The 15,740-nt window shown below is 37.2% G+C and overlaps 2 protein-coding genes across 2 annotated transcripts in view; both read left to right on the top strand.

Annotated features, from left to right (window-relative positions):
• Nucleotides 1-15,740, top strand: part of LOC310732678 (vomeronasal type-2 receptor 1-like) — a gene marked incomplete at both ends in the record, with an annotated part of 33,894 nt that overhangs the window by 2,054 nt on the left and 16,100 nt on the right. Inside the window, 3 exons of the mRNA XM_083553293.1 lie at nucleotides 1,594-1,882; nucleotides 13,666-14,418; nucleotides 14,510-14,737. Coding sequence (XP_083409419.1) covers nucleotides 1,594-1,882; nucleotides 13,666-14,418; nucleotides 14,510-14,737 — 1,270 coding nt within the window. The remainder of the gene's footprint in view (nucleotides 1-1,593; nucleotides 1,883-13,665; nucleotides 14,419-14,509; nucleotides 14,738-15,740) is intronic.
• LOC310732626 (vomeronasal type-2 receptor 26-like) lies at nucleotides 2,936-4,727 on the top strand (the record flags this gene model as incomplete). The annotated part of the gene is given in 4 exon segments (XM_083553239.1): nucleotides 2,936-2,942; nucleotides 3,991-4,224; nucleotides 4,227-4,275; nucleotides 4,277-4,727. Coding segments are annotated over 4 exon segments (741 nt in total).

Genomic DNA, 15,740 nt, shown 5'->3' with positions numbered 1-15,740 from the left:
AGTTTAGCACCTGGACTCTTCTACTATGAGGTCATGCTTTTGTAATAGATGCAGTATGCAGTTAGTTAAAATATGCAAGGCTTTCACTGAAAAAGACGTTTACTGGATGGAAACATGTATTGCTTTAAAATCTGCATATGCCATGATGTAGCCTTTCTTAATGTGCAAGCTGCCCATTCCACAGGCACTATTGCACTCCTATACCATCAGAGATGTGGCTTTTTGATCTAGGTGCTAATAACAAGACAAATTGCCCCCCCTCCTCTTTAGTCTAGAGGATGTTGTGTCCACAGTTTACAAAAATGTTTTAAGATAGATTTGTCTGACCACAAAACAGTTTTACACTTTGCCTCAGTACATGTTAAATTAGCTTTGGCACAGAGAGGATGGTTGTGTTTCTGGATCATATTCATGCATGCCTTCTTTGCATGATAGTGATTTAACCTGCATTTGTGGATGACATGGCAAACTGTGTTCACAGACAATGCTTTCTGGAGGTGCTAATGAACCAATGAAGTGATTTTCATTACAGAATCATGACTGTTTGCAGTGCCGCCTGAGGGATCAAAGATTACAGGCAATTGTTTTTTTTAACCTTGTACCTTGTGCACAGAGATTTCTTTAGATTCTTCGAAATTTTTAATGATATTATGTACTGTAAATATTATTCAACTGTTTTTTAATTTTATGTTGAAGAGCATTATTCTAAAATTGTTCCACAACTTGTAGATACAGTATTTCACAGATTGGTGAAGCTCAAAATTACAGTAGATAAACTATTTATACCCATTCATCTCACGCACCTGTTGTCAATCAACCTAATTAGCTGCAATATGTTTCTGTAACTGTTTAATTTTAATAGCACTACATTTTTCCAGTTTTTTTATTTCCTGTCCCCACTTTACTGAGACATCTTTCTGCCATCTGAATTTTTTTTTATTAAACTGGTACATTCCCTCATTTTAAACATTTGATATGTTTTCTATGTTACATTCTAAATAAAATATGGGTTTATTAGCGAATAAGCAAATCATTGCATTCTGTTATTATGTACATTTTACACAGTGTCCCAACTTGTTTGGAATTGGGGCTGTAACTAAGAGATGCTGGAAGGATCATGTCCCTTAATGACATCACCAAGACACAAAGCTAAACAACTTTCTGATTAGTCTATACTGAATTGCCATAAGAGCATGTCTATAAATATATGAAACTTATATGTTCAGGATTGATTTTTCTAAAACCACTGGTCAACATTTTGGGATGCTACTCCTTATACTACTTATGTCTTTTAATCTGGCAAAGGGAGAAAATTGCCATATTCTGGAAAACCCAAGGCATCCTCTGTTATCTAAAGATGGAGATGTGATCATTGGAGCTATATTTTCAATGCATCGTGGTACACAGACGCAGTCACTGACATATACTGAAAAACCTCCACCCTTAATCTGTACTAGGTCTGTTATAGTGCAAACTTTGGCATATTATTCATTTGGGTGGAATATGCATAATAATCTGAATTTCTCCATTGTATTACTTTTCTGTGTAATATTCAACATTAGAATATTAAATGATTGTTTTGTATATTTGTAGATTTTACCTTAGAGCATTGCGCCTTGCTCAGATTATGACTTTTGCAATTGAAGAAATTAACAGAAGTAACAGCTTGCTCCCCAATATCTCAATTGGTTACAAGATTTATGACAATTGCCTCTCAAGCTTATTATCTATGAGTGCAGCCATGGCTTTTATGAATGGTCAGGATATAACAGCAAAGGAGGCCTGCCCTGAACAAGCAGTGGTACAGGCAATCTTAGGGGAGTCAGAGTCCACTTCTACTATAGCACTTACAAAGACTACAGGACCGTTTAAGATCCCAGTGGTAAGTCTCAACAATTATAATCATTCTTTCTTTAAAATGTATTTAGTATTTACAAAATACACTTAAATAACCAAAATAGAGCAGTTAAACTGTATAATAGACAAGTGTTATTTTCTGCAGTCATATACATAGTATATAATTACTGTCTTCACAAACTGTTTTCTGCAGTTTGATGTTAATTTTTATTTTTACTTCTGAAATATAAATCTGTCTAAATTTCTTTTACTATGATGAAGTAAAAATAATAGTCCAAGATGTAGCAAAACAGGCTTTAGTTCATTTCTAACTGTAATTTTGTCCTCAGATAAGTCATGCTGCTACATGTGAATGTTTGAGCAACAGAAAAGAGTACCCCACCTTTTTTAGGACCATCGCGAGTGACTACTACCAAAGTAGAGCATTGGTATATTTAGTCAAGCACTTTGGCTGGTCTTGGGTAGGAGCTGTGCACAGTGATAATGACTATGGAAACAATGGAATGGCCATTTTTCTGAATGCAGCCAAAGAGGAGGGAATATGTGTTGAGTATTCTGAAAAAATTGATCGGGCAAATCCTGCCAAAATAATGAACGTGGCAGACATGATTAAGAAAGGCACAGCTAAAGTAATTATAGCATTTCTTGCCTACTTTGATATGAACAACTTAATAGAACAGCTGATACTTAAGAATGTCACTGGCTACCAGATGATTGGTGTTGAAGCATGGATTACTGCTGTTGATCTAGCAACACCAGCAAGTTATAATGTTCTGTCTGGAGCCATTGGATTTGATGTGGGAAAATTGAAAATTGGTGGTTTTGCTGATTATGCTGTCAATGGATTTTGGCAAACAGCAGTCCCATGCTTACATACAGAGGGAAGCAATTTTCAAACTGAAATCAACTGCAGCAAATATGAAGAAATGATTCAATATAAAAACTACAGTAAGGATATTTTAGAATTGAGATATATGAATAAACTTTACAATTCAGTTTATGCTGTGGCACATTCTCTACACAGTCTGTTAAAATGCACAGAATATCAGAGTTGTGAAAAATACAAAGCAATACAACCATGGCAGGTAAAGAAGAGAAGCACAGTATTTCATGTACAGGTGTGATATTGTCATGATACAATATAAATACTTGTTTGCTTTTTTTTTTTTCTTGTAAAGGTTGTCAAGTCTCTTGAAAAAGTAAATTTTACCACTAAAGTAGGAGAACAGATTTGGTTTGACAGCACTGGGGCAACAGCTGCAAAGTATGATGTGGTGAACTGGCAACGAGGGTTGAATGGAGAAGTGGAGTTTAAGGTTGTAGGCTATTATGATGCCTCTCTGCCACATGGACAACAATTTGTCCTAAATGCTGAAGATATAGTGTGGGCTGGAGATAAAAGAGAGGTACATACATTTGCTAATATGTTTTAAATGAATAATATTCATAATAGTCATAAATGATTACATTTAGGGACTCAGGACAATTATGGACTGTTTACAAAAACACTTGTTTATTAAATTTGCATGAACCATTAAACATTATTATAAATGAAACATTTACCAGCATAGATTACTAATTAATTTATATTGATGTTAAACAAACAATAATAACATAATATCTGCATGAAACTTTAATTACAATTTTTAGCAATAATATAATGTTTACATTAGAAGCCGAGGTCTGTGTGCAGTGAAAGCTGTCCTCCAGGAACCAGAAAAGCTGCACAGAAAGGAAGGCCTGTCTGCTGTTACGACTGTATACCATGTGCAGAGGGAGAGATCAGTAACCACACAGGTAACTTCAGCAAGTTTCAAAGACAAATTGTTGATTGTACATTTTGTATCCTCCTATTACTAAATAGGGTACAGTTTCTGAAAAAATGTGTTAATAAATAAAAACAGAAGATAATACTTGTTTTCTTGTGTAATAATTACAAAAACTATTATTTTTCAGATTCAAATAACTGTGAGCAGTGTCCAGAAGACTTTTGGTCTAATCCTAAGAGAGATAAATGTGTATTGAAGGTTATAGAGTTTCTTTTATTTACAGAGGTTATGGGTATAATACTGGTTATTTTTTCTTTATTTGGAGCTTTATTGACTGTGTTAGTAGCTATTTTATTACTAAAAGAAAAAGACTCTCCTATTGTTAAAGCCAATAACTCTGAGCTGAGCTTCCTGCTGCTCTTCTCACTGACTCTGTGTTTCCTCTGTTCACTTACTTTCATTGGACGGCCCTCTGAGTGGTCCTGTATGTTGCGCCACACAGCTTTTGGGATCACATTTGTACTCTGTATCTCCTGTGTTTTAGGAAAAACAGTAGTTGTGTTAATGGCCTTCAGAGCAACACTTCCAGGCAGCAATGTTATGAAATGGTTTGGGCCTCTACAGCAGAGACTCAGTGTAGTTGCATTCACTCTCATACAGGTTCTTATTTGTGTACTTTGGTTAACAATTTCTCCTCCTTTTCCCTACAAAAATATAAACTACTACAAGGAAAAGATTATATTAGAATGTAACTTGGGCTCAGCTATAGGTTTCTGGGCAGTTCTGGGTTATATTGGAGTTCTGGCTTTCTTGTGCTTTGTTTTAGCTTTTCTAGCTAGAAATCTGCCAGATAATTTTAATGAAGCAAAATTCATCACATTCAGTATACTCATATTCTGTGCAGTGTGGATCACCTTTATTCCAGCTTATGTCAGCTCTCCTGGAAAATTCACTGTAGCTGTGGAGATCTTTGCTATTCTAGCATCTAGTTTTGCTCTGCTGTTCTGTATATTTACTCCTAAATGTTATATTATTCTGTTTAAACCTGAACTAAACACCAAGAAAAATATGATGGGCAAAATTGCATCTAAATCCATCTAAAAAAAACAAGTTGTTCATATACAAACAAATACTGTAGTTACATTTTGCTGAAAATATTTAACTTAGACACTTAATGCTAAGTATAAACTATACTAAATAATATTTAGAAAACCTAGAATAGATAAAAGGTTGATATGGTTATACATAAAACCTAATAAAACTTATCATAAAACACAGAATTGTGAATCTCTGCCTCTGTCCTTAGCAATATATTTGTATTCAGCATCTTATTTTCATTAGAATTTTAAATTTTAATAAAGCAAGGATTACAGAAGCTGTGCTTTTAATGAGGACTTAAAGTTTGCACAGATGGATACATGTAAAACAACCCTTTGAGGGGTTGTTTTACATGTATCAATAATATAATACAATAATATAATACATGTTGTTTTACATGTATTATATTATTGCTGTTTGGCTAGAAATCTGAGGAAAAAATACAGATCAAACTCCTGAAAGAAAGGACTACATAAATTGTAATTACAAATTATAATCATATTATTTAAAATGCATGGGGCAAAAACATAATATACTTTGATAATAACAGGGATGACATTGTTCTTAAAAAAAAAAAAAAAAAAAGTTCAGTCCTGTATGATGCATAATATTATATATGTATATTGTTTAGCAGGTGTATGGGGTTCCTCTTCTTTGCTTTCATGTACAACAAAAACAATAAGAATAATAATTTTGCTCTAACAGTGCTTATCTGACAGAGAAAAATTATGCCATTCAAATTACAAACATTTAAGCATTTTAAAAGATGTGATGTGATCATACTGACCATGCTGGTCTGTGTGGAAGTGGGGTCATGTGTAAATACTAGTTTGTGAATGGACGGTAGATCTAGAAGGGGTGAGTAGTAAGGTTTATACTCTTGTGGGGGAGAGGAAACAAGCACATAGGAGGAAGTGGGGCAAGGAAGAAATATTAATGTGCAGGAAACCAGTCAATGGGGATTGTCCCTCAATTTTGTACAGCAGGACTCAGTGAAAAAAGGAGAAGAGATGGAGGTTGGATCACATGCCTTTGGATACACTGTAAAGTGTTTCTTAGCCAACTGCATTGGCATCTTTTTACACTGAAAGACTTTGGCACTGGACCCAATAGACTTATTCCACCAACTATTCTAGAAGTGGGAGATCTAGGTCTGGTACTACAGATAGTTTTTGAAGTGTAAGCACAGGGAAGCAGAGGGACCTTGGAGTTGGGCCAGCTCCAAACTTCAGCCACCTTCTCAAAAAGCTTAATAAATGCCTCCGCATCCTCATGCTGGTGCATATTGCTGTGCATGGCCTGGGACATGGCTGTCAGAACTCCGGTTGGAGTATCCTTTTACTGGATGCTGCCCCTGCTCCATCCTCACCTTAGGAAGAGCCTGGTGCTAGGATTGGTGGATGCCAGTAAAGGATTTCACAAGTTCACCCTTCACAAATAGTAACAAATCTTCCTCTTTCCTGGGTTTTAGCACCAGTGTGGTGGGTTTTAATTGTGAAGAATGATGCAATTTCAAAGAAATAAAAATTTCTTTGGAATTTCTCAAATTTCCTGTATAAAAGATATCATCATATAAAGCAAAACATTTGTTACCTGTTCCCAGCAAGCATGCCTCTGTGAAACGACCATGGAAATGTATATGTACAGTACTGTAGGGTAGTGTGGGAAGGGCAAACCCACACTAATTCATACATAGAACCTATATTGGTCTGCCCATCCAGGACCCCACAGCAGTTTTGCCCATTGGGGAACCTATGTGAACATTCTCTAAGCAATCCAACTGTCAGCTTGTCATATAATGCTTACACAGTTCTCTTGTGGCTTAGCCCATGTTTGGCCCACAACAGTTTTGTTCATATGGAATTACTGTGCCCCACAGTGCCCTGCAGTGCCCCCACAAGAAACCCACACATCGCCACAGTGGACCGCATGGGCATGTTCTGTGCGATTGCAGTTATTCCACCCTCCACTGAGTCATGCTCCCACTGATTCTGAATTACTGCTGCTCCCAACATATCTAAAAATTAAAAGAAGACATGCTTTAAGACCTTTTTCTTTTCTAAAACCTAAACTTGTAGGATATAGGATCTTCTAATGATAGCCCAAGTCATTAAAAGGTTTAAAACAATGCCTAAAAACCTACTTCTTTCAGCTGTACCTGAATTGCCTCTCTTTTAATAAAAATAATACAACAAATAAAACTAGCATTATAACTCGTCTTCTTCTTCTTTTGGCTTCTCCCATTAATGGTCGCCACATGCCCAGAGTGGGGAATAAAATAATCTTTGGCATGTTGTTGGCCTGCTCTACTTAGTGTGCAGACCACACTTAACCTATGCTTTGGGCTGGCCCACTGGGTCAATGTTATCAGCGTGAAAATCAGGGCAAGTCTAGGCCTTACACTATGGTGCCCAAGTGGGTTTGCCAAGACCCAGTTTTGCGTGGTCTTCGGGCATGACAATGTCCCATAGCCAGTCCCACTGGGGGGGCCCACTATATGTAGTGTGAGGATCCCACATTCATCCAATACTTTTGGCTGGCCCACTGGAGCCTTGCCTTGGCTCACACTTGATCCGCAATTCACAATGGTAATGGGACTCCCAGAAGGCTGCCTGCAGTGTCCCCACACTGGTCCCAATGGGGCATGTTTGCTGGGTAAGATCATCCATATACTGAGAAGTGCAATTAGTGCTGTTTTCCAAGCACTCGGGGTGAAATATTTAAATTTTTACCCTTAAAGAACAAAAGCAGATTGTGGCCATTTGAAACTTCCATACATGAAAGACTACTTTGTGTTAAAGCCTTTTAAACCTTAGCTGAATGCACAACGCTGGTTATGGTTCTTGCTGTCCTGGATTGCTGGCTGAGCCAATTGAAATTTAGCAATTTATATTTGTCAATGTATATAAGGGTGTTTAGTGGTTCCATGTTTACATTTTTTGGGGGAATGCAAGCCTGCTGTACATACCCATTTATGTCTATTTTCTTTCTTCTAAGAAAAAAAGAGAGCTGGTGATTAATGGGAAGCAAAGAGTTCAGAAGAGTTCACGCCTCAGATTGTCACCTCTCCTGTATAACTGTCTTTTTTTGCCCTTCTCATTGCAAGATTCCTGTATTGAAGGATTTTTAAAAGCACCAACTTCAGATTTACCTGATTAAATCTTTAGTCAGAACAAACAGGTTGTGTATTCTAACTGCCCTATACAGCTCACATAGAGTGTTGAGATAAATGTTGTAGGACTGCCAACAAACTCAGATCATAAGCAATGGACACATTTTTATTGAAGACCATAGCTGTGAGGAAAGCAACATTTTAAAATAAGCTTTGTTTTGTTAGTGAGTGAAATGGAGAATAATCACAAGTTGAACTAAACACATACAGTGAGGAAAATAAGTATTTGAACACCCTGCTATTTTGCAAGTTCTCCCACTTAGAAATCATGGAGGGGTCTGAAATTGTCATTGTAGGTGCATGTCCACTGTGAGAGACATAATCTAAAAAAAAAAATCCAGAAATCACAATGTATGATTTTTTAACTATTTATTTGTATGATACAGCTGCAAATAAGTATTTGAACAACTGAGAAAGTCAATGTTAATATTTGGTACAGTAGCCTTTGTTTGCAATTACAGAGGTCAAACGTTTCCTGTAGTTTTTCACCAGGTTTGCACACACTGCAGGGGGGATTTTGGCCCACTCCTCAACACAGATCTTCTCTAGATCAGTCAGGTTTATGGCCTGTCGCTGAGAAACACGGAGTTTGAGCTCCCTCCAAAGATTCTCTATTGGGTTTAGGTCTGGAGACTGGCTAGGCCACGCCAGAACCTTGATATGCTTCTTACAGAGCCACTCCTTGGTTATCCTGGCTGTGTGCTCCCGGTCATTGTCATGTTGGAAGACCCAGCCTCGACCCATCTTCAATGCTCTAACTGAGGGAGGGAGGTTGTTCCCCAAATCTCGCAATACATGGCCCCGGTCATCCTCTCCTTAATACAGTGCAGTCACCCTGTCCCATGTGCAGAAAAACACCCCAAAGCATGATGCTACCACCCCCATGCTTCACAGTAGGGATGGTGTTCTTGGGATGGTACTCATCATTCTTCTTCCTCCAAACACGTTTGGTGGAATTATGACCCAAAAGTTCTATTTTGGTCTCATCTGACCACATGACTTTCTCCCATGACTCCTCTGGATCATCCAAATGGTCATTGGCAAACTTAAGACGTGCCTGGACATGTGCTGGTTTAAGCAGGGGAACCTTCCGTGCCATGCATGATTTCAAACCATGACGTCTTAGTGTATTACCAACAGTAACCTTGGAAACGGTGGTCCCAGCTCTTTTCAGGTCATTGACCAGCTCCTCCAGTGTAGTTCTGGGCTGATTTCTCACCTTCCTTAGGATCTATGAGACCCCACGAGGTGAGTTCTTGCATGGAGCCCCAGTCCGAGGGAGATTGACAGTCATGTTTAGCTTCTTCTATTTTCTAATGATTGCTCCAACAGTGGACCTTTTTTCACCAAGCTGCTTGGCAATTTCCCCGTAGCCCTTTCCAGCCTTGTGGAGGTGTACAATTTTGTCTCTAGTGTCTTTGGACAGCTCTTTGGTCTTTGCCATGTTAGTAGTTGGATTCTTACCGATTGTATGGGGTGGACAGGTGTCTTTATGCAGCTAACGACCTCAAACAGGTGCATCTAATTTAGGATAATAAATGTAGTGGAGGTGGACATTTTAAAGGCAGACTAACAGGTCTTTGAGGGTCAGAATTCTAGCTGATAGACAGGTGTTCAAATACTTATTTGCAGCTGTATCATACAAATAAATAGTTAAAAAATCATATATTGTGATTTCTGGATTTTTTTTTTTAGATTATGTCTCTCACAGTGAACATGCACCTACGATGACAATTTCAGACCCCACCATGATTTCTAAGTGGGAAAACTTGCAAAATAGCAGGGTGTTCAAATACTTATTTTCCTCACTGTATATCTTATTCACATTCATTTAGCAGGTCAGGGGATTTAATCAAGTGCTTAAAGTTTCTGGCAGCCAAGGATACATGGGGCTATTAAAATTATTATTTGGATTATCTCCATGCTTTAAAGGGTGTCTTCCAAAATGTATTATTGTTCAGCTGATGACCTCATAGACATCAAGCTGTCATTAAAAAGGCCTATGATCATGATCTATTTCTGATCAATGAACACATACAAGAAATACAAAAATGTGAACAGACTGGCCACACAGTTTGACAGCATTCACCAGGCAACAATAGTGGATGTTAATCCAATTCAAAATGTGACATAAAGCACAAATATGCAACTATTTATGCTACAGAAGTACTGGCAATTGCATAAAAAGAGATAACATATGGAATAAAAGACTGAATGCATTTCTGGTATGAAAAGAGACAAAAAAATGGGAAAAGAAAATTATTTGTGTACTGTAGCGAATTTAGACCGCAAAGAAAAAGAAAAATATTTATAAGCAAATACAACGGGTTATAGTTACTCCTAAATATTTAAATTAAGTTGAATTGACGGTAATGGAATTAACGTTACACTTATTTGGTCTGTTCGTCCGGCGAACAGACAGTATAATCTTTATTAATTCTATAAAAGAGGTATCTCCCCGGCCAAGAAAGACGCAACCCCACTTTACTTTATACTGTACAATTAATAGAGCATGTAGTTCAGATCGAATGTTGCAGGAACCTTAAAAATGTGAGCGGCACTCAGAGACACTCACTTATGAAAATATACGGCGTTTAATGAAGGAGACAAACACAACATAAAACTAACTACACAAACAAACAAAAAGTAAAGAAAATGAAAATAAAATAAACAAAAGTTGAAATTAGGAAAGGAGGAAGAGAAAGGAAAAGAAGAAAGGAGAGAAAGAAATGGCAAGCTTCAAAATTAATCACATCCTAACTAAGAAATCGTCACGGAAATTTTAATTCACTTTAAAATTTGATAAAGGGCTCACACTTAAATACGCATCTAAATTGGTTGGTAAAACGGTTACTTGCATTGGCTTGTTGCACAAGAGTCCGGATACGACAAAGAGATCTTTGAAGAGTTAGTTAGGATGGAGTCAGATGTTCTTCCTGGTTCTCCTGAAGATCAGAGCAGTTGTTGTTCCTGAAGATAAAGCTTGCTGGAAGCTCTCAAAAGGAATTTGAGATCTTGTCCCGAAGAGTCGCTGCTGAGCTGTTCTAAACGTCCGACTCTCTGGGCCTTCAAGCCTTTCCGGTCGAGCCGAGTGAGCGAGCTTGCTTTACTTGACTGAACATTGATTAGTTGGGTTCAAGATGTTTTAAAGGTCCTGAACCCCACCCATCTTTGGGGGAAAGGCCAATGCTATGGCCTGAAATTTTGGAGGGAAAAACTCCCTTTGTTCATGCGTCTGTGGGCATGGTTTCCGGGCTATACTTGCTTTGGAGGACTTTAAAGTTTTATCCAAAGTGTATTAAGTTGGTAAGGTACCTTTCATGATCAAATAAAATGCACCATTGTTTGAAAAATAAGTAACAGATAATTTTGTGGTAATTTGGATGCTAAACATGAAAAGGAATTACATCATTAGAACAGGGGTAAATCAACATACAGCGATCAGTAATTAAAGTATAACTGATGTTAATACAATGTTGTATTTCGATGTATACAGTGCACCCTTGTAAGGAAAGAAAGGATAAGGCGAAGATAATTTTAAGTCAGTCAAGCCTTAACAGAAGAGACAACATTAAAACAGGGTTACAAGAATAAGACTTTTGGAGTACCACTATAATTGGGGAGAAGATACATACAAGGTCTAGGTTAATGTCATGGAATGTGGAACATCTTATTTATTTGTTTGATTAGTAAAAGAGTGCCACATTGTGTTTTGTGTGTGTGTGTGTGTGTGTGTGTGTGTGTGTGTGTGTGTGTGTGTGTGTGTGTGTGTGTGTGTGTGTGTGTGTAAGTTATAGAGACTGGCTTGTGTTATCAGTCTTCCAAGGGGGGGGGGGGGGGGGTGACACTGTGGTATACAAGCTCTCAATAAAAGTGTAAGCCGTGGTGCTCATCCTTTGATTGAAAAGCAGATGTCAAGGGTTAAAAGGAAATTCCTGAGACATTCATTCATTCATTCATTCATTTTCTCCCGCTTATCCGCAATTCGGGTCGCGGGGGCAGCAGTCTAAGCAGGCCCCCGCCTTTGACTGCTGCCCAATCCTCACAGCACCGTCCTTTACGGTCCCTCCTGCAGGTGGTAAACCCATGAGAAGGCGGCCCCACGTCACAGACCTTGATATTTCCCTCGTAAGGGACCCCCGGAGCATAGAGGGTTGAGGGCCTTGCTCAAGGGCTCAAGAGTGGCAGCTTGGCGATACCGGGGCTTGAACCCCAATTCCTGAGACATGAAGTCTAAATGACACATGCCAGATGCTACAGTGCTCATTGTTGACTTAATAAAATGTATAATTAATATACAATTAGAATGTGCAGCTGCCCTTCTTAATGACATCACAAGGCAACCAACCTTCTGATTTGTCCAAACAGAATGGTCATACTCAGAACACCCAGAGTACTTCTATAAATATCTAAAGACTACATCTGTTAAGGATTAATGCAGCAAAAGCATTGGACAACATTTGTAATGTTATTCCTTGTACTTTTTATTTATTTTAGCCAGGCGAAAGAAGAAACTTGCCACATTCTAGGAAACCCAGCAGATCCTTTGCTATCTAAAAATGGGGATGTGATGATCGGAGCTATTTTTCCAATGCATGGTACACAGGTGCATGCACTGGCATATACTGAAACACCTCCACCTATAATCTGCATTAGGTTTGTTGTAGTAACAAATTCTACATTGAAGGTTTATTTTTTTTGTTTGTTTGTAGAAAATGTGCATTGTATTTTGGCATTGTGTTGTATTTCTTTTAGTTTATGTTAAATATTTAATAAAAATGTTTCTATGCCATAATATCTATTTGATGAATTTGATTATATAGATTTTACCTTAGAGGATTACGACTTGCTCAGACCATGACTTATGCAATCGATGAAATCAACAGGAGCAACCACCTGCTGCCAAACATCTCAATTGGTTACATGATTTATGACAATTGTGGCTCCAGATTGTTAGGTATGAAGGCAGCCATGGCTCTGATGAATGGCATAGACATAACAGCTAAAGCCTGCTCTGGACAAGCAGCTGCACAAGCCATTATAGGGGAATCAGACTCTACTTCTACTGTGGCACTCACAAAAACTACAGGACCTTTCAATCTACCAGTGGTAAGGATGAATGATTGTAATAATCATTTAAATACAAACATTAATTAATGCAAAACTAAGATAAATTAGACAAATCTTATATACATATATATATATATATATATATATATATATATATATATATATATATATATATATATATATATATATATATATATATGAAAATGCATAAAAGAAAGCAATTCTAATAACTATTTTATAAATGTATTGATCATAATATTTCTAAGATAAGTCCTCTCTCTACTCCACTTACTCTATTTAGTTCTTTGATCAATGTTTTTTATTTGATTTTTTTATAGCCAGCATGGTAGTTAAGTGGCTAACATTGCAGGGTTCAAATGTCTGCTTTTATTAATGTCTGTGAAAAGAATTTCTGACCAAAACATGCAGCTAGGAGGACAGGCGCATGTTCTAGTTTTTTTAGAACTAACCAGGATAACATATTATAAATGTTGCAATGAATGCTATTACTACATCCAGCTTTATTTTCATTTGCATACATTAGGAATTATAAAATGCATACTACATAAGCATTGCTTTCAATTCATGTTTTCTTTTTGGTGTTGGTAGATTTTTTTCCTTTTAAAACAAGTTTCTTCCTTTTTCTTTCTAACAGCAAGAAAAAATGCCAAAATGCTGTTTTTTTTTATCTCTCCTCAGATAAGTTATGCTGCCACATGTGAATGCCTGAGTAACAGAAATGAATACCCTGCTTTCTTCAGGACCATAGCGAGTGACTACTACCAGAGTAGAGCACTGGCATATTTGGTAAAGCACTTTGGCTGGTCTTGGGTGGGAGCTGTAAACAGTGATAATGACTATGGCAACAATGGAATGGCCATTTTTCTGAAGGCAAAAGAGGAGGGAATTTGTGTTGAGTATGCAGAGAAATTTGATCGGTCAGATCCTGCCAAAATGAATAAAGTAGTTGACATTATTAAGAAAGGCACAGCTAAAGTAATTATTGCATTTCTTGCCTACTACAACATGAACATTTTAATAGAACAGCTTATTCTGAAGAACATCACTGGCTTACAGATGATTGGTGTTGAAGCAGGGATTTCTGCTGTTGATCTGGCAACACAAGCAAGTTACAATGTGTTGGCTGGAGCCATTGGTTTTGATATGGGAAAATTGAACATTGGTAGTTTTGCTGATTATGCTGTTAACAGATTTTGGCAAACAGCAGTCCCATGCTTATATACAGAGGGAAACAATTTTCAAAGTGAAAACAACTGCAGTAAATATGAAGATATGATTCAGTATAAAAACTACAGTAAGGATATTTTAGAACTGAGATATGCAAACAATGTGTATAATGCAGTTTACGCTGTGGCACATTCTCTACACAGTCTGTTAAAATGCACTGAAAACCAGAATTGTGAGAAAGACAAAACAATACAACCATGGCAGGTAAAAAAAAAAGAAGAGTGACACAACAGTCTATGTACATGACTGATACTTTCATATAAATATAAATAATTGTTTTCTTTTCTATTTGAAGGTTGTTACAGCTCTTAAAAAGGTCAATTTTACCACTAAAGTAGGAGAACAGGTTTGGTTTGATAAAACTGGGGCAATGGCTGCAAGGTATGATGTGTTGAACTGGCAGCGAGGGTACAATGAAGAAGTACAGTTTAAAGCAGTGGGTTATTATGATGCCTCTCTGCCAAGTGGACAACAGTTTGTCCTAAATTCTAAAGATATATTATGGGCTGGTGAGAAAAGAGAGGTAAATACACTGGGCCTCTGTCATTAATCTTAGATTAAAGTTCTGCATAAATGTTTATATAAGCAAAACAAAAATATTTTTTTTTGTGTATTTACATTATTTTTAATAAGTTCAAAAGAAAATATTTTTTTGTTTGTGCGTGAATATATATATATATATATATATATATATATATATATATATATATATATATATATATATATATATATATATATATATATATACAGTATATATATATTTTTAAATCAAATTGTCGGATCTCAGAATCCCCTCTGAGACCAAACACCTCAGGAGTGCTCCAAGTTTACCTCTTTGGTTCTTAATTAATACTAACTCGGTCAGAACTCCCAATAAAAAGGCCCAGAGACTTGGATGAGAAGGACAGCAAAATACAAGTTTATTTCTTTTCTCTGCAGAGAAGATCAATCACCAAAACAGATATAATCCAAAAGAAAAACTCCTTTTTAGAATAATAGATGCTTGCAAGCGCTTCAAAAGGAAAGTCCCCAAAACCTAAGGGGTGAATCACCTAAAGTGATTTCCACCCTGAACTTTTTAGGTAGTTTCCAAAATCTGAGCTCACCAACAGATGAAAGTACCAAATAAAATCCCGAAAAGAAAGTCTTCAGACCGGTCTTTAAGGTAATCCTACTGCTCAAAAAGAGACTGGAACTCGACTACTCGACCACTACTCTGCTGCGAGCGTCTCTTATTTATGTGCAGGCGCCTCTAGGCGCCTCCTACCTTAATTTGCATGGTTCTACTCGAAATCCCATTATTTCTGACCTACCCAATTTTTGGGCCCTTCCTACTCATTATTATGCATCACGTGGTGAATCCTAATTCCCATTATTTTCGTTCCCTCCTGGTTCTTCCTCTTCCCTTCGTCATTTCCTCCACGTGATCCCTCTTACCTATATCCCCTTATTTTCGGGCCTTCTTGGGGTTTTATTTTTTAAAACTTGTCCTATCTTCCTCATTCTTGTCTTAACGCTTGTTTGAG

This window comes from Silurus aristotelis (assembly GCF_946808225.1).
Source record: "Silurus aristotelis genome assembly, chromosome: 10".
NCBI lineage: Eukaryota > Metazoa > Chordata > Actinopteri > Siluriformes > Siluridae > Silurus > Silurus aristotelis.
This window is presented reverse-complemented; position numbering and strand designations above follow the sequence as displayed.